Raw genomic sequence first — 25,101 nt, 5'->3', positions numbered from 1 at the left:
ATGGTGTTGACAGGTTAACCTAATTATTCAGCAAATATAGTTCAACCATTCTCTGTTTATATAATTGAAGTAATTGAGCCACTGTTTGAACTCCTGTGACATTGCGCACAAGCGACCAAGACCAAGTGCATTATTGGAGGAGAGCTGGATGGAGGAGTAACTGGACAAGGAAAGGTGCATCGCAAGCAATGTACATGGGAGAAGATGAACAGTGGACAAGAGGAGGGATGTGGAAGGTGCCAAGCGGAGAGTGAAAGAGATGGTAATTGGGTAGAGGAGCAGAATGAACTGAGCTCAGGAGAAGAGGAGGAAGCAGGGAAAGGAAATGGGGAGGGTAACTAAATGTTGGGGGGAGCTCACCTTCCTGATGACAAGGCTGATTTTCCAATTGGGCAGTTTGAAATGAAAAGTATTATCATCCGTTTGTAGAGGTGGGGGAAGACATGTCCAAGTCCAATTTTGTTCTTGTTAAACAGTTTATATCCCAATTTTTTGTTAAGTGCCGGATCTGCTATCAAGCCTGAATTTTTTTTTATATGAACAAGATCAACAGATGCGCTGAGAATGGATGTTTTCTAATGGTTATATAAACATTTTCTTCTATGTTGTGGGAAAGTAGCAGTTGATAGGCATATTTGTAGTGTGGATAGGCATATTTGTAGTGGTAGGGATTCCAGTTGCCCTGTGTGGAGACAACTAAGGCCAGGTTTTCACTTTCGGCGGTAAAGGTACTGTGGTGGGTCATACCTGCTTATTCTTTAATTGCTGGACCAGACTGCATGGTTTTGATTCTGATCAAGGAAGTGTTACCTCTTAGCTGCTTGGCTGTAAGTGCACAACCATTGTGGCTGCATAAAACTATTTAATGGGGTCATACGTGTAATCTGTCTGTGCACACCAATGGAAGATAAAAGGCCATGTTAATTAAAAGGCAATTCGGGGAAGAGGGGGCTGTCGTGGAATATTTATAATGATATTAACCAATTAGGACAAATGACTTATTTCTATGGTACGGGTTCTTTGAAATGTAGTTTATTGGTGATTGTTGATGCAGTAATCTCTTCACTTGTTGACAATAGGAATTAACAGAAGCTTTAATGATGGCTATTCTCAAGAAACTGAAGGTTGAGCAAATGACCCTGGATGGTAACTGTCTTCAGGCACTTTCTCGAGTTTATGTTGCAATCTGCCGACAACAAGGAGATCTCGAAAGAGCTCGTATCCTCTCCTATAATATCTTAAAAGAAGGTAAGTTTGAGTCTAAATTACATAAACCAATAGAATGTGTTGTTCTGGATCTCCTAGTGAAATTGTAGTTCCTGTTATTAAACCGATAGTCTTCACTGAGTAAAATCTTAACTTAGTAAGTGCAGTTTCATTTTCCTCCTTGAGATGCAGGCATTGCTGACAAGCCTGGCATTTATCACCCTTTCCAGGATTGTAACCCAACGACAGTTTAGAGAATGGCAAAATAGTCCCATGGCATTTTGCTGCGTGAGTTGGAGGGGATGTCAGTTGTAGTGTTTCCAAGCACTTTGGTTTTTGAGGCAGTAGTTGTTGCAGGTCCTATAGGTAACGTCGACATTGGTAGGCAAACGATTGGTTTCACAACTCGGGATTTTATGGTCTGACTGAAGTTCTGCTGTCTCAGTTAGTTTTTTTTTAAACTGATTTGTAGCACACTGAGTATTGGAAGGTCTTCTTTATAAAAACCCAAAAAACTGCAGATGGTTTAAATCCGGTACAAAAACAGGAATTGCTGGAAAAGCGCAGCAGCTCTGGCAGCATCTGTAAAGAAAAATCAGAGTTAATGTTTCTGATCCAGTGACCCTTCCTCAGACTGAGAAACTTACCTTCCCCCGTCTGTTCTGAGCAAGGGTCACTGGACCTGAAACATTAGCTTTGATTTTCCTTCACAAATGCTGCCAGACCTGCTGAGCTTTTCCAGCAGCTTCTGTTTTTGCTCAAGGTCGTCTTGTCTGGTTGCTAGTTAGCTGACTTCTGTCACTCAGTGCGACACTGTCGTATTGCAATGTTCACTTGGGTAACTAGATCTTCAACTGTGACCCGTACAGTATGCTCATGCTGGAATGCAGGCTTATGGGCAGCACAGTAACTCTGTGGTTAGCACTGCTGCCCCACAGCACCAGGGTCCAAGGTTCGGGTGACTGTCTGTGTGGAATTTGCACATTCTCCCCGTGTCTGCATGAGTTTCATCCAGGTGCTCCAGTTTCCTCCCACAGTCCAAAGATGTGCAGGTCATGTGAATTGGCTATGCTAAATTGACCATTGTGCTAGGTGCATTAGTCAGGGGGAAATGGGTCTGGGTGGGTTACTCTTGGAGGGTCGATGTGGACTGGCTTGGCCGAAGGGTCTGTTTCCGCGCTGTAGGTAATATAACCTAATCTATTCTACACATTCAGTCCCACTAACATCACCCCAGTAAAGTTGAACCTGACTTTTTAGCCCCTGTCCTTGTGTATTCTTCAAAATGCAAAATCTGCCTGCAGATTAGGACAAAATCTGCAGGGCTTTGCTTACTGTTGAGAAGGGTTTTGAAGTCCTCTTTGGATGCATAAATCTAAAATTCAGTGGATCCCTCTCTAATAACCATTAATTTACATATACCATTTTTGGGTGTATCAGCACACTTTTTTCCAAAAACGAACGTTGGAAGTACAAATGAAACGTTTGCTTGGTAACTTGGGGTTCTGACTCATAGTCATGACACCAGACAGGAGAACATACCATATTGTATGCTGACAAGGCAGCGCATTTTAGAGATCAAGAGACTAGCACACCAGCATTGAAGTCAAAATACAACATTGCAACCACATTGATGTGAGGTGAAATTCATGAACACTAATTATCTTTCCCTGTAACAGACGCAAGCAACCTCCAAATGTAGATGAGTAACTCTAAACCAGAAGCAGAATTTTTGAATGATCAAAGATTGAAATTTTGAAGTTTTCTTTTTAACCAGGTGCCTCAATCTTTCATATTTGAGACTACAGTACATTTCAAATAGTATCAAAAATAATTCACAAGAAATAATTCATGTTTTTAAATTCAACTGGAATTATTCAATTTTGTAAAGTGTGAAAATGGTATCCAAAATAGTGCCTCTTCAGATATCTCATTATACTGAATTTTGCAGTATGTAATTCTGTTTTGTTTCATTCCATCTGAAAATATTCTTTTTTCTTTGCAATTCCGCATTTCACATGTGGATAGGTCAAATATTTATATTGCAGCATGTACCAGATTTTCTATTTGATAAAGTTTTTTTTTCCAGATTTTCCAGATTCAAGCAAATTGTTGCTGCTCATCCTGAGTGTTTGGCAGAACATATTTTCTACGCAAGGACCAGTCAATAAAGCTATGCAAGCTGTTGCCAAGCAACGTGCCAAAGGAGATGTTCTGAATTGTTTGAGTGCATACCTCAATTGGGAAAAGGTACAGTTACTTTATGACATTTTGTCACAGTCTAAATTGGAGGGGACAGTGTAGAAGTGAATGGTTTTATAGATACACTTTTGTCAGGTATTGAGGTCAATCAGACTAAGTGCTTATAAATTTCTGAAATCAGTGAGAAGATTCCATCATATGATACTTGCCATTTTCCCTGACACATTACAAAAAAAATCATTTCTGTAACATATTGAGGCATATTCTCATCTACCTGTTTCTTTTCATTTCTTCAGTGTCCTTCTGAAGTGTTTTTACTGCATCTTTATTTCTGAATTTGGCATTATCTGTAAATTTTGAAAATATGCTGTGTAGGTCATTATATCAAAAAGAGCTGTGATCTTGCTTTTCTAAATGATAGTTTACTGTGTCCTCAATTGTTGCCTGTCAAAATTTCCTCCATATTGATGTTTAAGCTAATTGGTTCACAGTTGACAGGTAGACATATCTCCTATTTTTGAAGAGGGATGTAACATTTGGAATCCATTAGCTCTCCAGCACCAGTTCTATATGTCCACCTTGTCCTTGATGAGTATGGACCTGTCAAGCAGGGAAGTAGTAGTTGAGCGAGGGAACCATGGTTTACTAAAGAAGTTGAAATTCTTGTCAAGAGGAAGATGGAGGCTTATGTAAAGATGAGACGTGAAGGCTCAGTACGGGCGCATGAGAATTACAAGTTAACCAGGAAGGACCAAAAGAGGGAGCTAAGAAGAATCAGGTGGGACATGAGAAGTCTTTGGCAGGTAGGATCAAGGAAAACTCTAAAGCTTTCTGTAGGTATGTCAGGAATAAAAGAATGACTAGAGTAAGATTAGGGCCAGTAAAGGACAGTAATGGGAAGTTGTGCGCGGAGCCTGAAGAGAATAGGATAGGCACTAAATGAACATTTTCTGTCAGTCTTCCCACAGGAAAAAGACAGTGGTCAAGGAGAATACTGAGATACAGGCTATTTGACTAGAGGTTCATAAGGAGGAGGTGTTAGCATTTCTGCAAAGTGTAAAAATTAAATAAGTCCCTTGGGCCGGATGGGATTTATCCTAGGGTTCTCTGGGAAGTCAGGGAGGAGATTGCCAAGCCTTTGGGTTTGGTCTTAATGTCATCATTGTCTACAGGATTAGTGCCAGAAGACTGGAGGATAGCAAATGTTATCCCCATTGAATGAATGTGTGTGTGCTTCAACGAATGAATGAACACAGTTTGATTCATTGAACGAATGAGTGAAGATTGAGTCAGTGAATTAATGAATGAAGTTTGAATCATTGACTCAAACTTCACTCATTAAGTTTGAGTCCATGAATTAATGAATGAAATTTGATTAATTGAATGAATGCATGAAGTTTGTTTCGTTTAATGAATAAACGAAGTTTGGTTTGTTGAATTACTGAGTGAAGTTTGAGTCAAGAGTAGTAAGGGCATGGAATGCCCTGCCTGCAACAGTAGTGGACTCACAAACATTAAGAGGATTTAAATGATCATTGGATAGACATATGGATGAAAATGGAATAGTGTAGGTTAGATGGACTTCAGATTGGTTTCCTAGGTTGGCGCAATCTCGAGGACCGAAGGGCCTGTACTCTGCTGTAATGTTCTATGTTGTATATCTAAGGAGATTTTGACTAGGCTGCCACAAATGGGGTGCATCCCATCTGGTTCAGGATTTTTTTTTCCCCTTTTGAAGACAACCAGTCTCTTAAGTGCCTTATTTTTATCCAATGCAAAATGACTACCGCCTCCTCCTTTATTCCCACACTGGCAACAGTATTTTCTAGTGAATGCAAACTTTTTTTACTCTTTCTCCAGAATTAAAGCCAGCACTGCTTCCCTGCTTGCTGAGATAGAAATGCATAAATGAAGAAAGCTCCTAGTACATATTAGATGAGTTCCTCCTCCTTTCCCTTCACAAAATTACAATCTCATTTTTATAATTAAAGCAGAGGGAAGCCACAAATGATCTTTTCAGTGTTCTCGCAGCAGAAAGTGAAAATGTTACCTTGCCAGTTTATTAGAATTCAGTTGCCAGATCTGTCCACTTTCTTTGGAGATCGTTGATGAAGCTGCGTCTTCAACAAGCAGAGAGATTTAATTCTCATATGTACTTATTTAATTTTTCAGAATTCCCCCCTAGATATTAGTCCTTTGGTTTTGAGTTTCCTTATTGCCATGCAGCAGAGTCCTAAAGTGGGATTCCGAACAAGTAATGAATACGGCATGGATTTTAATGATGATATGTGGGAGCTGATTTACGCGATAGATTTGCTGTGTTCTCAACAGCCGTGGTCATGGACACACAACAATTTCATAAGGTAATTCAGAGATATGCTTGATTCTAAAATGACCATTTAAATGATTTGAATGTGTGCATAATTCCATGTACTCGATGGATCAATTTTTTTTTATCTGTTCATGGGATGGAGATTCACAATCTGGGCCAACATTTATTGCCCACCTGTAGTTACCCTGGAAGTAGTAGTGGTTAATCTTGAACTACAGCAATACTTGGAATGTAGGTACAGCCGCAACATTGTTAGGAAGGGAATTCCAGGATTTTTAACCCAGCGACACCAACAGATGATGAAATAACTCCCAAGTCAGGGTGCTGGAGAATTAGAGGGGGACTTTTGGGTGATATTCCCATGTATCTGCTGCCCTTGATCTTCGAGGCGATGAAGATCGTGGTGAGTTAACGTATACAGCCCAGTCATTCCTACCATAACACTGATTACTATGAAAGGCATGGTACGGTTTGTTTCATATCTGAGTTTATAACTGAGCTGAACAGTTAGATAATTCAGTTAGGTGCTAACATTATCCTCAGTCCCAGGCTTGAGTGGGATTAAAATAAGCTGTGGTTCAAATTTATGATTGCTAGTCAGTGATGATTGCTGGATTGAACATAGAAAGTTTTGAAAGTCTTCTTTCAGAGGCATAACCAGCACGAGCCAGTTTAAACAATAATTCTAATATTTTATTAGCATGTTTAAGGCTATAGTCACACGGCTGCATCAAATTAAGAACCATGTTTTCTGAAATGCACTCAAAATTGCCTTGCTTGTCAAACCAAAATTTTATTGCAGTACAGAATCATCCAAAGGCTATTTTTGTTTTAATTGATATTTGAGGCTGATCCCCAATCTCTCAAAAGACCATTAGGAAATTAAGAGCAGCTAGTGGGGTGCACGGCACTGACATTTCCTTTTGCATGATATAATTAATGCTTTCACTCTACTTCCAATCCAGTGAGATGGCAAATATATCAGAAGTGAAATGCTTTTCTTTGGTAGTATTTCTCAGTAAAGTGCTGTTTTGCTATCATTTTGGTGGAATGTTTATAATTTGCATTCTCTTTTTTTTATTATTGTTGACTTCTCTGCTTTTTTTTCTTTTAGGACAGAGGTGTGGCCTGTAATGGATAAATGGATGAAACGCAGAAGAGGACAAGCAAATATGCCAAATGTTCCAGATGCTACAGTGGCAGGCGTCATGAGACTTATTGGTAATTAATTTGATTATGGAAAACTATACTTAACATAGTTGAAGATTCTGTGAATTATGAGGTACAGGTAATGCCACATTGGCTTTTTCAACCTTCTGATTTTATGAAGTAAAAATTATATAAAATTTAAAGTTTAACCTTCACTCTTCTTTTATTATGCAGCATATATCTTGTTTTTGCATCAAATTTATTTTGTAGGGCAGTAGGTTATGGCAATCTTTTTGAATATACTGTGTAATTTTTTCTTAATTCTCTATTGAGGTTATCAGATTAATTTGGGAATCTTTTTTAACAAAGAAAAACATCCAACCCATTTTCAAAAGTTGTCATTCACACAAAGGAACATTTTTTTCTCAAATCCAAAAGGAAAGTAAATAGTAAAACAAACACTATCTCGAACTTGGTTGTCCTGTACGTTTTGCACGGTCATGAAGGAGAAATCTCTTCCAGAATGAGACTCTACCCGAGTGAATATATAGTTCATGAAATTTGGATACAGCGTGAGAGGTCATGCAGAGGGCAAGGGGTGCTTTTGCTGATGTTTTTAGCTTGTAAGCATTTTTTAAACAGGATAAATTGAAGACCAGGATTAGGGGACGAGCACAAAACAGTGTAAATTGTAATTTCATTGGTTGGCAACAGCTACTAATTTGTCTATATCAACCTCTTTCAGTTGAAGATAAATAGTGGAAATAATAACAAGCTACAAACTAAAAAGACAATACAAAATTTAAAAAAAAACAAATCAAGAACCATATAATGGAAATGCTAGGCCCAGGACTCTTCACCGACGTATCAGGAAGTGGAAGAGTTACCTGGATTCTGTGTTTCAGAAGGCATTCACACCCCTTAACTTACCTCAAATTCGGTCAGGGGCAGAAGGGTGTGACTACATATGAGGCAGGTGGATAGTGCTGAAGGAGCTTTAGCCTTTGAGCTTGTCCAACAGATTTGAGATTGTTGCTCCCTGTGTGTTTGGGAGTGGGGCTGTAGGGAGGATCAACAATCTGACCATAGCACCATGGTACAAGGAGCCATTCAAGAGGATGGAGAAAAGAGAAATGTAATTGTAATCAAGGATAGTATAGTCAGGGGAATAGACTGTGGCCATAATCAATAGTCCTGCAGGCTGTGTTGCCTGCCTGGGTTCAGGAAATCTCATCTGGGCTGCAGAGGACTTTGGAGTGGTCAGGCCAAGCTACAGTTGTCATGGTCCACATAGATACCAACAGTAAAAGTGGAAAGAGGCTCTGCTGAGGGAATATGAGCAACTTGGAGCTAAATTAAAAAGCAGAACCGAACAGGTGATCATCTCTGGAGTATTAACTGAGTCAAGAGCAAATTGGTATAGGCCAACAAGATTAAAGAGTCAGTTGTATGCAATTATGGAAATAGTTAAAGGGGGGACGGCTCAGCTGAGCTTTTCCAAGAACTTATCTATCTCGGTCTTAAATACACTCATTGACTTGGCCTCCCACAGTGTTCTGTGACAATGAATTCAACAGGTTAACCACCATCTGAATGAAGAAATTCCTCCTCTTCTCAGTTCCAAAGGGTTATCCCTTCATTCTGAGGCTGTTTCCATAACCAGTAATAGGATGGAAAAAAACTGAAAAGTTCAGAAATCTAACTTCAGACACAGCAGATAAGGGGATAGCTATAAGAAGGGAGACAGTCAACTCAGAGCTGAGGGTGTTGTACTTAAATGCGTAGAGCAAACAAAACAAGATAAATGAGGTTGTAGCGCAGGTTGAAATTGGCAGGTACAATATTGTGGGTATCACAGAGTCGTGGCTGTAATGGAATCAGGGCAAAGAACTAAATATCCAAGATAGACATCCTTTCGAAAGGAAGGCAGATGACAGAGGGGACAGTTAGTAAGAACTGACAGATGGCTTGTTAGTAAGAAATAAAATTTAAGTCAATAGCAAGAAGTGATATAGAGTTAGAAGGCATAGAATCTGAGAGTAGAGTTGAGAAACCATAAAGGAGAAAACAGTCTGATTGGAATTGTGTACAGGTCTCCTAACACCAGTCAGGACATGGGGAAGAAAATAACTCCGGACATAGAAAAGGCATGTAAAAGAGGTACTATGGCAATACTCTTGGGGGATTTCAATATGCAGGTGGACTGGGAAAATCAGGCTGGTAGCAGATCTCAAGCAGAAGAATTTGTGGACAGTTCACCAGATGATTCTTTGGCTCAGCTTGTGGTAGAGCACACTGGGAAACAGGCAGTGCTGGATTTGGTGATGTGTAATGAAGCGGACTTTGTTAGGGAGCTGAAGATGAAGGAAGCCTTGCGGGTAAGTGATCAATTCACCCCGCAGTTTGAGGGGAGAAGCTGTAATCAGATGTAACGGTATTACTATTGATTAAAGATAACTACAAAGGCATAAATGAGGTGCTGGCCAGAGTTGGTAAGAAAGCCCAGTAAGCAAGTTGGTGGAGCAGCAATGGAAGGAGTTTCTGGGGAGGCACGCCAGAGATCCATCAAAAGGAAGCAGCAGCATACTAAGGGGACGAAGAGGTAACCATGGCTGACAAGAGAAGTCAAAGACAGCAAAAAAGCAAAAGGAAAGGTATACAATGTGATTAGATTACTGGTAGTCAAAGGATTGGGAAGCCTTTAAAAACTAGCAGAGGATAACTTAAAAAAAAAATTGAGGGCTGAAAATAGAAGATGAAATATGAGAGTAAGCTGGCTAGTAAAATCCAAGATTTCAAGAGTTTTTGTAGGTATGTAAAAGGTAAGAGAGAGGCAAGGCTGCACCACTGAGAGATGAGGTTGGGGAGCCAAGAAATGGCAGAGGAAATGAATAGGTACTTTGCAACAGTTTTCATGGTGGAAGGCTCCGTAGCATATCAGAACTTCAAAAGAGTCAGGGGCAGAGTAAGTGTAGTGGCTATCACTAAGGAGAAGGTGTTTGGGAAGCTGAAAGGTTAGAAGGTGGATAAATCATCTGGATCAGATGGACGAAACTCCAGAGTTCTGAAGGAGATAGTTGAGGCGATTGTAGAGACAAAAATGGTGATTTTGTTTTCGGGAATCATTGGAGTCTGAGAACATTCTAGAGAATTGGAAAATGGCTAATGTAACACCCCTGTTTAAGAACAGATCAAGTCAGAAGACAAGAAAATATCGGCTGGTTAGCCTGACCTCAGTAGTTAGTAAGATTTTTACAGTCCAATATTAAGGATGAGATTGCAGACTACTTGGAAGTGAAAGGTAAAATAGGACTGAGTCAAATCTTTTACAATTCGTTTGAGGAGGTAACGAGCAAATTAGACAAAGGAGAGCCTGTGGACATGATCTATTTGGATTTTCAAAAGGCCTTTGACAAGGTGCCACACAGGAGGTTCTTAGATAAGACAAGAGCTCCATGGTGTTAAGGGCAAGGTACTGCCATGGTTATAGAATTGGCTGACTGGTAGAAGACAGAGAAGGGGTAAAGGGATCTTTTTTCTGGAATGCGGCCATTGACTAGTAGTCTTCTGAAGTGGTCTGTGTTGGGACCACAAGTATTCATGTTGCATGTGGTGATGTGGATGAAGGAACTGAGGGCATTGTTGCTAAGTTTGCAGATAACACAAAAGATAGATTGATGGGCAGGTAGTGTTGAGGAAGTAAGCAGGTTGTAAAAGGATTTGGACCAGCTAGGAGAGTGGACAAAGAAGTCTCAGATGGAATACAGTGTGGAAAAGTGTGAGGTTATGCACTTTTGACAAATGAACGGAGGTGTCAACTATTTTCTAAATGGGGAAAGGTTTTGAAATCTTGGGAATCCTAGTTCATGACTCTCTTACACACCAGTTCAGTTGCAGTTAGGAAGGAAAATGCAATGCTACCAATCATTTCGAGAGGGCTAGAATGCAAGACAGAGATGTACTGCTGAGGCTGTATACAGCACTGGTCAGACTGTATTTGGAGTATTGTGAGCAGTTTTGGGTCCCATACTTAAGGAAGGATGTGCTGGCATTGGCGGTAGTCCAGAAGAGGTTTGCAAGAATGTTCCCAGAGATGAAGGGCTTGTCATATGAGGAACAGTCGAGGACTCTGGGTGTGTATATCTAGTCATAGACATACACAGCACGGAAACAGACCCTTTGGTCCAACTCGTCCATGCCGACTAGATATCCTAACCTGATCTAGTCCCATTTTCCAGCACTTGGCCCATATCTCTCTCAAACCTTCCTATGAATATGCCCATCCAGGTGCCTTTTAAATGCTATAATTGAACCAACCTCCACCACTTCCTTTGGCAGCTCATTCCATACACGCACGATGTGTACGGTGGCACAGTGATTAGCCCTGTTGCCTCACAACGCCAGGGCCCCGGGTTCGATTCCCACCTTGCGTGACTGTGTGGAGTTTGCACATTCTCCCTGTGTTTGCATGGGTGTCCTCTGGGTGCTCCAGTTTCCTCCCACAATGCAAAGATGTGCTGGTCAGGGGAATTGGCCATGCTAAATTGCCCATAGTGTAAGGTGCATTAGTCAGGGATAAATATCAGGTAGGGGAATGGGTCTGGGTGGGTTACTCTTCAGAGGGTCGGTGTGGACATGTTGGGCTGTAGGGCCTGTTTGCATACTGTAGGGAATCTAATCTAATCCAAACCACCCTCTGTGTAAAAAGGTTGCCCCTTATGTCCATTTTATATCTTTCCCCTCTCACCATAAACCTATGCCCTCTAGTTCTGCATTCCCCCACCCCAGGGAAAAAAGCCTTGCCTATTTATTCTATCCATGCCCCTCATGACTTTATAAACCTCCTATAAGGTCACCCCTCAGCCTCTGATACTCCAGGGAAAACAGCCCCAGCCTATTCAGCTTCTCCCCATACCTCAATTCCTCCACCTCTGGCAACATCCTTGTAAATCTTTTCTGAACCCTTTCAAGTTTCACAATATCCTCCCGATGGAGTTTGGAAGGACAAGAAGTGATCCGATTGAAACTTAAAGATTACTGACAGACCTGGATTGAGTGGATGTGGAGAAGATGCCTTCACTAGGAGGAGAGATTAGGACCTGAGGGCGCAGCCTCAGAATGAAGGGATGATCCTTTGGAACTGAGAAGAGGAGGAATTCCTTCATTCAGTTGGTGGTTAATCTGTTGAATTCATTGTCACAATGCTGTTGGCGGCCAAGTCAATGAATGTATTTAAGACTGAGATAGATAAGTTCTTGGAAAAGCTCAGCAGGTCTAGCAGCATTTGCGGAGAGAAATCAGTGTTAATGTTTCTGGTTGAGTGTCTCTTCCTCAGAACAGGTCATGAGGAAAGATCAGTCGACCCGAAATGTTAACTGTAAACTGCCAGACCAGCTGAATTTTTCCAGCAATATCTGTTTTGGTTTCTGATTTGCAGCATCTGAAGTTCTTTCAGATTTTGCTTTAGAGATAGGTTCTTGATTAGTAAGGGGTTCAAGGGAGAAGGCAGGAGAAGGGGAATATCAGGCATGGTTGAATGGAGGAGCAGACTTGATGGGCCAAATGGCCTAATTCTGCTCCTGTGTCTATGGTCTTATATACGTTTTATTGATTTCATCCGCTGTTGAGAATAATTAATAAGCAAGGAGCTTTGAATATTTATCTCGTTGAAGAGCACACTTGAACTTAATTTTTATTCAGCCTAATGTTTCCATTTTCTTTCACGCAATCTGGAATATATTTGAGTGTTTTTATTTAGGATATCCTAACTAGACTGCAATTGTTAGCTGGGTTCTGTTGCTCTTAAATCAACAATGGAAATACTGGAAACTGTAAACAGATCAGGTTGAGAGCGATGACATTTCATCAGAACTGGATGAACTTAGTGATAAAACAGATTAGAGGCAGGTGGAGTATGGGAGGTATCGTGAAAGGAAGGAACAAAGGGGAGGCCTTTGTCATGGGGTGTGGACAAGAGTGATGGTAAAGCCATAACCTTCCAACCTCAGCATTGAGTTCAGCATCATTATTGCTGTGCCAAGCAAATGATGGCAATTAATCTGGTATTGCATTCACAATTTCCTCCAGACCCATCTTTTTGTTTATATCTGCATTACAACCTCATTTCTTTCTGTGCACTACCACCTTTTCTTGTTACTTAGCCTCTCCTCATTGCAACTCCTATCAAAAGCCTTCCTTTCAGTTATTTCCTTCTCTCACTCCTTTCCTGCCTTGTCTTTCCATTTGCACATGAACTATTAAATCTCTAATTTTTTTTTGCTGATGAGCTGTACTGTTCTTTACTGATAAAGATCATAACCTGGTATTTACACTTTCTCCAAGGATGCTGTCTGTCCTGAGTACTTCCACCATTTGCTTTTCTGTCCACGTTTCCAGCATCCGCAGAATTTTCTTGCACTTTGTAGCAATGAACATTTGTATTCACTATTACTATTTGAACTGCATTTGTAGTGAATTTAAAATGCATTTTAGGTATCTAAAAAATCCCCTCACCGGTTTATTGATGGTTCCAGTGAGTAAAGAAACACAATGTTAACTGCCATGATTCGGAGATGCCGGTGTTGGACTGGGGTGTACAAAGTTAAAAATCACGCAACACCAGGTTATAGTCCAACAGGTTTAATTGGAAGCACACTAGCTTTCGGACCAACGCTCCTTCATCAGGTGGTTAAACGTCGCTCCGAAAGCTAGTGTGCTTCCAATTAAACCTGTTGGACTATAACCTGGTGTTGTGTGATTTTTAACAAAGTTGACTGCTATTGTTTACATTTATTTCTGTCCATTTCAGTATGAATAACTAAGAGTGGATTATTTTCTTTTATTTTGGTGCTTTTATATTGTTCTTCTGTTATAGTGTGTTGCAGCAATACAGTGTGTGTTTTGCAACAAAATATATAGTGTATATTTAGAGCTGGCAGGCCAATGCCACTGCTAGGTTATTATAGTGAATGATGGTCCTGTGTTGACACTTTGCTCTGTTTCATTGGGTTCATCACTATTGGAGTGGGCCTGCCACTCCTGTGTGCCTGCTGGTTCTGCTCTGAAACAGATGCGCATCCTCGTTGCTGAGGGGAATTGCAATGTTTGCATTTTTGTAAGTCAGAAATAGGACCAATATATTTAAGAGGTTCTTGGCAGGAGAATGGGGTTAAGATAAGTGACTATTCTGTATCAGTTTTGCCCATTAAAGTATTCAATATTATAAGTGTTCTGTAAGACAGTATAGAATTGTGGTCAGAAATATTTATATTTTACTGGGTTTTATTTAACTAAAAGGACACCTGGGGCAGCAAGGACTGAAGAAAGAATCTTTAGTTGCTGTAAGAAACATGGCTGCAGTGATGAACCAGTTTCTCCAGCAGGCTTTTCAAGAAGGTAAGTGTCCACATATATTTCGGTTAAAGGAACTTGTTGCTTAAATTTTGCATCTTAACAAACACTTGACTTTGAGACTTTTTACCTTTCTCTGTCATGTGTTTGGCTTTGTCGTCATTTATTGCCCATCCTTACTTGACCAGAGAGCAATTAAGTATTGGCTGCATTGCTGCACATCTGGTGTCACATGTTTCCACACTGTAATGTAATGTAATCTAATCTAATCTAATCTAATCTAATCTAGACCAGACTGGGTTAGGCTGACCAATCTATTTCCCTAAAGAATATTAGTGAACAAGGTTGGGTACTTATGACAGTCGATGGTGGTTACATGGTCACCATTAGACTAGCTTTTATACATTTCCACATTTTTATTGAATTCAAATTCCACCAGCTGACATGTATGGAATTCATATTCATGCCCCTAGAACATTAGGCTTGGGTTCTGGATTGCTAACACTATTCCACCGCATTTAGTATTTAGCATAGAAATGTTGTTTACTAAATTGTTAATAGACACACTTGCCGACTTAAAAGTGAAGTTTACATCAATCAGTCATAGATTTAAATCCACTTTAATCATTTGAGTTTATTTACTGAATTGTTGCACAATATTCTTTCTGGGTTGATGCCAAAGGCAGACAAACCTTCACCATTTTATTTAGCAAGAAGGATTTTAGGGCATAATTTTTCCAATTTTTCTATCCCACCACTGGAAAAGCCAAAGCTGATAGAGATTGATGGGAACACATTGCCATTGATCAGGACTATCGCACAGTCCTTCCCACCTATGTAGTAACTGTTCAGTGATTGAACGCAAGACATTTACTATTCGCATGAGTGGAGGTACCATCTCTGAGGCTGCCAGCCAATCATATTCATTAGTAACTTTGGGGTCAGCCAATCTGTTTGGCTACACAAGAGTTTCAGTTAGGGCTTGGTGGGAGGACTTTCCTAGACATCTTATAAAAGGGAGGGTGACGGAGGGTAGAAGATAACAGGCCAGTTAGGGTCACATGTCATAGGGGAAAGATGAGAGAAACTGTTATTAAAGTTGTTTAGCTGCGTACTTAAAAATGTTTAAAGTAATCAGGCCAAATTAATATGGTTTTGATGAAAGGAAAACATAAGACTGAACCATTCAGCCCATCGAGCCTGCCCCACCATTCAGTATAATCATGGCCAATCTAACACATCAATGTCTTTTACCCACCCCACCCCCATAGCTGTCTGCACTACAGGTAATCAGAAATCTATCACTCACTACCTTAGACATACTCGGAAGACTGAGTTTCCACAGCCCTGTGTGGTAGAGAATTCCAAAGTCTGATAAAATACTTCTTCCTCATGTTGGAACAAAGTGCCATGACCCTCATTTTTAAGTTTGTCCACCATTTCTAGACTCATCAAAGGGGCAAGCATATTCACTAATGGGACATGGGTGTCACTGGCTGGAACAGCGTATATTGTCTGTTGCTAGTTTCCCATGAGAGGGTGTGCAAGCTGTGTTTTCTTGGTTTGCTGCAGTCCCATATGCTGTAAGTAAACTCATAACGCCATCAGGAAGGGAATTGAAAAATTTTGACCAAGCAACAATGAAGGAGCAGCAATCTTATTTCCAAGTCAGGATGGTGAATGGCATGGAAGGAATCTTGCAGATAGTGATCTTCCTACATATCTGGTGGCCTTGTCCTTCTCAATGGTACTGGTCACAGTGGAAGTTGCTGTCTCAGGACCTTTGGCGAGCCTCTGCACTGCATATTGAAGGTAGGACACACTGAGGCCTCTGAATGTCAGTGGTAGAGTGAATGTTTGTGGATGTGTTGCCAATCAAGTGGGCTGCTTTGCCATGGATTGTCTCAAGCTTCTTAAGTGTTGTTGGAGCTGCAGAGTATTGCTTCACACTTCTGACAGGTGGTACTAGGTGTAATCCTGAGACACTTGAGGAACTGTTTTTAATCTCCTTCCTAACTCCCTGAGATCTGATTGCAGGACCTTTATTCCTGTTCCTACCATGTTGTTTGTGCCAGTAGGGACCAGAACTTCTGCCTAATACCCAACCCACCCCCAACCCAAAGCCCCCAGAAGGATTTCTGTGATCCTGGCACCAGAGGAGCAATGCACCATCTCGGAATCACATGCTTGATTCCCGACTATGGAATCTTGTATAACTGTTGCTCTTCTGTTTTCCTTTCTCCTCCCCTTTGCAGCTGACTCTCCCATGGTGCCAGAGTCTTGGCTCTCTTTGCACTTCCTTGAGACACCGTGGTTCTAAACGGTTTTCAAAGTAGAATAACAAATAGCAAACAAGATAGACTTGGGAACTCTTGCACTACTTGACTGGTTTTTCTAGACTGCGTAGTAATCATCCATTTCCCTCTCCACTAGTACGCTTCTACTCTGCAGTGTAGTGACCTCCTTATACGTGCTATCCACATAGTCCATGCCTCATAGGTTCATAACAGTGACATCTCTGCACATGTTTTGTCTGGGACATATAGTATGTCCATGACTTCACACATACCATAGGTTGTACACTCCACTTCTTTCTAATTAGCCAGCCTGAATTTTAAAAACTATTTGTTACTCTTGGACTCTCAAAGAACTAGCTATGAAACTGAATGAACTATTTCTCAAAAAGAGAGTGAAAAACATTGACATGTTTAAACACAAACTAAGTACCCAATGTTCACTATGAAGATTGGCAAGCATGTTTGGTCACTATATTTCTAATCGGCTGCTTTCCCTGCAGTAGTGACATCACACCATTTTTGGTTGTGCAAGCCTCTCAATCCATGACTTAATTCATCTCCTGCTGTCATCTCAACCTGGAAACCTTTTTTAACGGTAAACCTATCTTTGACTTAACTTTGACCCAAAGTGCTACTTACTCGCTCTATCTCTCTCTCAATTTGGCAAAGTCTCCTTCACTCTGACCATGTGGCTTATTTCAAAAGGAAACCATGTTAACCAATATATTGAAATTCCTTACAAAAACATGTGCTGTGGATAAAGGGAAAATGTGGCATGTACTGTACTTAGATTTCCAGAAGGCTTTGATAAAGTGCCATGTCAAAGGTGATTGCTTATTAAATGGAGAAAAAGCATTGGCATAGATGTAAGATTAGATAGCTAACAGGAAAAAGCCTAGGCATAAACAGGTCATTTTCTGGTGGCAAGGTGTGGAAAACACTAATGTCTGTGGCACACAATGCATTACAATCTATATAAAGGCCTGGATAAAGGGGCCATAGATATGGTTACTAAGTTTGCTCATGGTACAAAGGTTGGTTGAGAAGAGCAAATAAGAAGGCTACAAAGGAGTATTGATAGCTTAAGTGAGTAAGCAAACATCAGGCAAATGGAGGATAATGTGAGAAAATGCAAAATTGGCAGTTATGGCACAAGAGTGAAAAAGTAAGGAAATATCTAAATGTTGAGAGATTGCAGAACTCTGTGCTCCAGAGGGATGTTAGTGTAGTAGTACATGAATCATAAAAGATTTGTTTGCAGATCTAGCAAGTAGTTTATTGTTAATTTTGTTAAAGTGAGATTATCATTTATTGCAAGGAGAATAGAATAAAAAGGTAGGAAGGTTATCCTTCAGTTATAAAGTGCACTGGTGAGACTGCATCTGGAGTATTGTGCACAGTATTGATCACCTTATTTAAGGAAAGCTGTATGGAAGACAATTCAGAAAACATTTACTAGTCTAATACCTTGAATGAGGTAGGGCTGTTTTATGAAGAACAGTCCGACAGACTAGACTTGTATTCTCTGGAAGATAGAGGAGTAAATGGCAACTTGATTGAAATAAATAAAATCCTGAAGGGTCTTGGACAGGATAGATATGGAGAACATATTTCCACCTAAGGGTCTAGAACCTTGAGGTCACTGTTCAAAAGATTAGGCAAAATCTTTCTTCTGCAGATTGAGTGTTTTTCAAACACTCTCTTGCTGAAATGGTAGTGGGAGGAGTGTTGTTAAACATCTTGAAGAAAGGAATAGACAGATTAATGTTAAGCAAGAGATTGAAAGGTTATGAGTGTCAGTCGGAATATGGATTTGATGTTCCAATCACATCAGTTGTGATCTTATTGAATGGCAGAACAGGCTTAAGGGGCTGAATGGGTTACTCCTGATCCTGATTTGTATGTTCATATGAATTACGAACGGTTGATTTGTAAGCTAATGGAATGTTCCCATTCATTGCAAGGGAAATTAAATACAAGGGTAAGGAGGTAATGCTTCAGCTATACAAGGGCATTTGTGCGTCCACATCAGGAGTAAGAATAAAAGCAAAGCACTGCGAACTGAAATAAAATCAGCAAGCTCAATGGGTCTGGCAGCATTTGCAGAGAGAGAAGTTGAGTTAACTTTGAGTCCGACATAACTCTTCTTTGGCACTAGGTTCTGAAGGAGAGTCATTTTGGATTCTATGTTAACTCTGTTTCTCCCTCCACAGATGCTGTAGTGCATCCACCACTTTGCTACGGATGCTGAGTGAGAACAGACTATGTGCAATATTGGTCAACTTTATTTAAGGAAGAATGCATTGGAAGCAGTTCAGAGAAGATTTGCTAGACCATTCCTGGTATGGGTGAGTTGTCTTGTTGAACAGGGTGAGCTTGTATCTACTGGAGATTAGAAGAGTAAGAAGTGACTTGATTGAAACACATAAGGTCTTTAGGGTGTTGACAATGTGGATGTAGAAAAATATTTTTCCTTTTGTTGGAGAATATGGAATTTGTGGTCACTGTTTAAAAAGTAGGGGTTTCAGACAGTTGAGAATTTGCTTTCACCTCAAAAACCTGAGTTTTTGGAGGTCTCTTTGTCAAAAGGCATTGGAAGCAGTCTTTGAATATTTTAACATGAACATAGAGCTATCAGGGTTGGTGGTGGGTGACGTCGAAGGTAGGGAAGGTGCATGACTGTGGAGTAATCCAATTAGCCGTGTCTTTATTGAAGTGGCTGATTTGTACTCCTAATTTGTTCATATGAACATCCCCATGCATGTAAAATTGCAAACAAGTCATTAGCACATGTAAATTCGAATAGAAGATCGTCTGAGAAATGGTGCAGGCCTCCTTACCTGCAAACCTTAAACTGGAGGCCCAATAGATTCTGCACTCTGGGATGTGGATCCTAAATACGTGCAATTTGGCCAAGATTAGCCTCTTCAATGGAGACCTCCAGGAAATCAATTTTTTCTTGAATTGATACTGTCCTTAAGAGTACGAGATATGGGAGCAGAATTGGACCACTCAGCCCATTGACTCTACGATTATGGCGGATACGTTTGTTAACCCCACTCTCCTGCCTTCTAACCGTAACCCTTGATTCCCTTACCAATCAAGAACCTATCTGTCTCTGTCTTAAATACATTCATTGTCTTGGCCTCCAGAGCCCTCTCTGTGGCACTAAGTTTCACAGATTAACCACCCGCTGGCTGAAGAAATTCCTTCCCATCTCAGCTCTCAAGGATTGTTTCCTGTCCTGTAAGAAGGCAATGAGTTGAATTTCAGTTTCTGCTGTTATTATCAATTTAGGATGAGAGAGTATTATCTTTGAAAGAATGTATTCATTATCTACTCCAGATCAGACTAGATTTTATCCTTTGTAGTGAAAAGCATTCAGTCTGATATCAATTTGATTAAAAACAGAACATTCTGGGATGCTTAGTCAACCTGAGCTGTCAGTAAAGAAAAAGAAGTGAAGTTAAAATCTTGAACTTGAGCATTGACCAGTAATAGAAGCTGGCAAGTGAATTAGCCTTCATAATGATGGAATAAAAGACTAGAGTAGGGCGAGAAAGACGATGATGGATTGAACAGGTTAAATTTTGTCCTAGCGATGAAACAGGGAAGGTGTGCAGAGATGGTGGGTCATGATAACGCACCTGCTGAAATTGAAATTCAACTCATAAATGTGGATTATAAAGCTATTCTCACTAATGTTGACACTGAGAAGTGGCATAAGGGTTTTTTCAGCAATCAGTCTGGTTAAATTCACTCTTATGATCTGTATGTCCTTGTTTGCTATGGTCTGCTGTACTGCTCACAAAACAAAGCTTTTCACTGGAATTATGTACCTGTGACTACAATAAATCAAATCAAATCACTGGTGTCCTCTAGGGAAGGAAATCTGTCATCCTTATTTGGTCGAGCCTACATGTGACTCAAAATCCACAGCAATGTGTTTGATTCTGAAATGGCCTCGCAAACCACTTAATTCAGTGGCTTTTGGAGATTGGCAAAAATTTCCAGTGATGCCCATATAACATGAAAAAAGAAGATAAAAGGTCACGAAATCATCTTTTGAGAGGCAATTATAATCCTGAAAATCAGAAAACATAATCTAGAATGACTGCAAAAAAAGAAAAACTAAAATCTTTGGCTGAAGGGAAAATTAGACTTTTCAGGTGATCTCATGCTGCAGCTGCATTCATCAAAAAAATGGCTGAAGATGTAATAACTAGGGAAATTAGTCCAAATTTTGATGAATAGTTGCAAAGGGGCATAATTTGGGTAGCTGCCAGATAATTCTTGTTTACACATCAGTGGCAAACCCATTGCCAGATCTGGAGAGAGAGACACAACAGTCTAACAGTAAAGATTAATATCTAACAAGGCGATTGTGGTACAAAACTTGTGTTGCTGAATAAAGACACTTAATTGAAGCTTTTCATTGTGTACTCATCGGGACAATTCACAAGAATTTATCAGGTAACGGGTCAATAAAATTTATATTTGAGAACTTCGCTGACTGATTATAAAGTGAACTTGTAGGGGCGTTATCATGGAGAACACATCAGATACAATATAACTGACATTTAAGTGTCAAGCTAACAAAACTTCATCACTAACTTGCCAAATTCAGGACTTAAATTTAAAATTTCTTCACGTACAACTTAGGGCAGCAAATATATAAATATGGTTTCATGTGTAAGAAACCCAGTCAGGTTGTGTTATGTTTTTCATTTTGCATGTTTTGTTTTTAGTCATTCTAATGAATAGAATTGTTCACATTGTTGTTATTCATATTTCATCGTTATGTTCTTATTCGATTTGTTTCACCTGTTCATTGCACCATTTAGAAAATGATAATACAGTCAAACAGAAAGCATTTTATGAAAGAAAGTAATCATAGAGTTCCTACAGTGTGGAATCCAGCCACTCGGCTCATCGAATCCACATCGACCGTTTGAAGTACATCCCACCCAGACCTGCCCCACTGCCCCATCCTTGTAACTCTGCGTTTCCCATGGCTAATCCACCTAGTCTCCACGTCACTGGACACTATGGGCAATTTAGCATTACCAATCCACCTAACCTGCATATCTTTAGACTGGTGGATGAAAGAGCAACTGTATTGGAGCCAAATTTGCGAATGAAACAAATATAAGGAGGACAAGAAGTTTTGAGGGTATACAGTCAGCAAAAGGAAGCATATTGATTAACAAGATTAGGCAGTAATGTGGATTGTAAAGCTATTCTCACTAATGTTGACAATGAGAACTAGCATAGGCCTTTTTCACCAATCAGTCTGGTTCAGTTCACCCTATGATCTGTATGTCCTTGTTTGCTATGAACTACCTGTACTGCTTACAAAACAAAACGTGTCATAAGTCAATAAGTCAAGTCAAATCAAATCACTGGTGTCCTCGAGGGAATGAAATCTGTCATCCTAATTTAGTCCAACCTGTAATAAAATGTGGAAAAATTAAGAGTTTGTCCAATTTGATGGAAAAAATAGACAAGCAGAATATTATTTAAATAGATGGAGAGATTCGTGTGCCCTCACACACAAATTAAAAGAAAAGGTATCAAGTAGGTAAAGCAGGTAATTAGGAAAGCACTTGGAATCTTGGCCTTTATTGCAAGAGGACTGAAGTATTAAAGTGGGGAATTCCTGCTGCTGTAACTACTCAAGGTAAGAGCACACCAGTGTATTGCACTCAGTTTCGCTCTCCTTATTTTAGGAAAGAAGTCCTTCAGTTGGAAGGAGTTCACAGCAGGATCACTAGGTTGATTCGTGAGATGAAGGGTTTGTTTTTTGAGGAGTGATTTGTTATGTTGATTGGAAATTAGCAGATTGAGGAGATCTTATTGAAACATACAATATTCTCAGGAGGTTCAATAGGATAGATGCTGAAAGTTTATTCTCTCTCTTTTGGGGGAACCTAGAACCACATGGCATTGCTTCAAAAAAAGGATATCCCACTTTTAAGATCGTGAGGAGAAATGTATTTTCTCACAGGGCTGTTAATCTGGAATTGTGTACATCAGAGAACAGCTGAGGCTAGATGATAGATTTAGGTTGTGTTGTATGGATTTTTAATCTACAAAGAAATCAAGAGTTATGGAGCCAGGCAAGAGTCTCGGCCACAATTAGATAAGCCATGATCTTTTGGACTTGCAAAGCATATTGGCTAGGTCAGATACCTTGCTGCTGTTGCTCTTACGTTCAGTTTCCTTTTTTGTTCTTAAATTATCAAAACTAGTTCATCGAAAGCTGGGAAGTAAAGGAAGATCTTTTCACCACCTAAAATTAAATTTGATTTAATAAAGAATGTAGGACTGAACAGTGCTGAAGCCAACCTTTGGTAGAACTGATGGAGTATCTGGATGCTCTGTGCCTTCATCTAATTAATCTTTAACAAGACTTTGTTTTACAGCATGATATGCGGGAAAATGATCTTGTTCAAAGTTGCCGTTGCTAATTCTGGAAGGAAGAAAATCTGTTCTGTATCGGATATTTTGAACAGAGACTGTTTTCTATGTTTTATATTGAACAGTTTGTGATCATGGTTTCTGATTACTATGTTTTCAGGTGTTCCATGGCCTGTACAGTTAGCAGCAGTTTATGCGGTTTATGACCTTGCTCCTAGTAACCCTAGAGGAGCCATGGAGGCCCTACATAGGTGGAAGGCATCAGTAACTGAAGCAATCCCTCCTGAGGCAAGCAACTGCATAAAGGAACTTGAGACTTTTTGTGAAAGATTAAATTGTGAAATACAGAATCCGTGAGAATTGTATCTAGTAGGTTTGTGAAATGAAAGTAGTTGTCAACCAGAAGTGATCACTATTGGGGAAACTAATATTCAAAAATTGTGTTTTCACTTGGAAGTAATAAACTGTTACACCATACTATATTTGATAATTAAACCAATGTCTGTATTAACAGTTTTGAATATGACATTAGTATTAAATCTAGTCCCTTTCCTTCCACCAAAAAAGTACCTTATTAGAGAGATGGGAAGCAAGTTTTGATGCATCCTGGAGTTGTGATGCTGTAATTTACCTGTGTATAAGGATACATTTACAGTACAATGCATTGTGTATCCCCAAGCCAGACTTTTTTTGTTTTAAACATTTTAAATCCCACTTTTCCTTAGATTTGTTTTTGAATTTGTGCCTAAAACTAAAAAGATCAGACCATATTCATTATTATAAAACATTTTTATTTCTATGAAAAGTTCAATTTGTTGCAGTAAACTTTTAAATTGTAGGTTCCAAGCCTGCTTTGAATGATGAGTGCAAGCACTTGATTGCGTTTTTAAAATGTTTAAAATGGCTAAATGTTGAAAGTCAGGTGCTTTTTAACTCCAAAGCAGGAAAAGCTTCATTTAGACCTTAATTGAATCACACTCCTGAAATAAAAACTGTAAATGCTTTTACATGAAAAAAATTTTTTCAAATGCTGAAGACCTGCTGTATAATTCTGCCATTTCTCGTTTTTATTTTGGTTAGCCAGTATTTGCAGTCTTTTAAATCTTATCTATTCCTCCAATGTTTTAGTTTGTAGCTTAAACAATACTGAGTATGGCAGTAACATGCATTCTTATAACAGGTCATTCTTAGCCAGAACAGGGCAGAGCAATGCTATATCAAATTGTATTCTTCACTTTCAGTCTTTGAACAAGAACAAGAAGAGTTGTGCAGCTGAATCTAGTATGCTGAAGCTCAACACTAGCCTACTTTTTTTCAGTTTCACCTATCCCCTATTTTGGGTTGATTGTAAATCATATCTTTGCCCATTAGGATCTAAAGCAGTAAATAGAATTACAACACAGAAGGTCAGTCATCCCATTGTGCCAATGATGATTCTTTGAATGAAGTTGTCCAATTTGTTCTGCTTCCCTGGTCTTTCACTATAACTACGTTACTAAAATAATTTTGTCAATCGAACAGAGCAAGATTAGTCATTAAGTAATAGCCAGTTAATATACTTGTCTTCATACTGGGAAATAATTTCAAACCTCGTTACCATTCTGAGAGATTTTTTCCTCTTTTACCTTAGTCATGTGCTCTTAAAATAATTGACCATTTTGTCTGCAATTTACTGTTTGTTTGCCACATTAACATGCAGTGTTATTTATTTTGTTGTTATTTGCCTTTTCAGTCCTAAAGAATGTCTTTAATGCCCTCAGACTTCCTGAGAATGATTTCAGCTGGCCAGCACACAGCAGTAAATTCAGTCGTCTTAAAATTTTCACCTCAACACTTTTCACAACCAATCTAGTCTAGGTGAAAAGGGATTTCACCCACACCCCTTCTTCACAAAGTCAGAAGTCACATAATATCAGGTTGTAGTCTAACAAGTTTATTTAAAACACAAGCTTTCAGAGCACACCTCTCCAAAAGCTTGTGATTTCAAATAAATCTGTTGGACTATAATCTGGTGTCATATGACTTCTGACTTTATCCTCCTCAGTCCAACACTGGCACCTCCATGTCATGGCTTTCTGACATATGTATTTGTCAGTGAGAAAATGTGTTGCCTTGTTCAGTATAAGACAGTTCCAAGTTTCGTAG

At 39.6% G+C, this 25,101-nt stretch overlaps 1 protein-coding gene across 4 annotated transcripts in view; it reads left to right on the top strand.

Moving 5' to 3' along the window:
• The window catches only part of ice1 (KIAA0947-like (H. sapiens)), a 76,131-nt gene extending 51,212 nt beyond the window's left edge, over positions 1-24,919 (top strand). For 3 of the 4 annotated variants that reach the window (XM_043689639.1, XM_043689636.1, XM_043689640.1), the window contains 6 exons: positions 1,080-1,248; positions 3,296-3,456; positions 5,581-5,771; positions 6,855-6,961; positions 14,186-14,284; positions 15,812-20,357. In XM_043689639.1, coding sequence (XP_043545574.1) covers positions 1,080-1,248; positions 3,296-3,456; positions 5,581-5,771; positions 6,855-6,961; positions 14,186-14,284; positions 15,812-16,065 — 981 coding nt within the window. In that variant the 3' untranslated portion in view covers positions 16,066-20,357. Of the gene's footprint in view, positions 1-1,079; positions 1,249-3,295; positions 3,457-5,580; positions 5,772-6,854; positions 6,962-14,185; positions 14,285-15,811; positions 20,358-23,116 lie in introns of those variants that run through there. The other variant, XM_043689637.1, reaches the window with a different exon arrangement.
• The last annotated feature ends 182 nt before the right edge of the window (positions 24,920-25,101 follow it).

Source organism: Chiloscyllium plagiosum, chromosome 5 (genome assembly GCF_004010195.1).
Source record: "Chiloscyllium plagiosum isolate BGI_BamShark_2017 chromosome 5, ASM401019v2, whole genome shotgun sequence".
Lineage (NCBI taxonomy): Eukaryota > Metazoa > Chordata > Chondrichthyes > Orectolobiformes > Hemiscylliidae > Chiloscyllium > Chiloscyllium plagiosum.
This window is presented reverse-complemented; position numbering and strand designations above follow the sequence as displayed.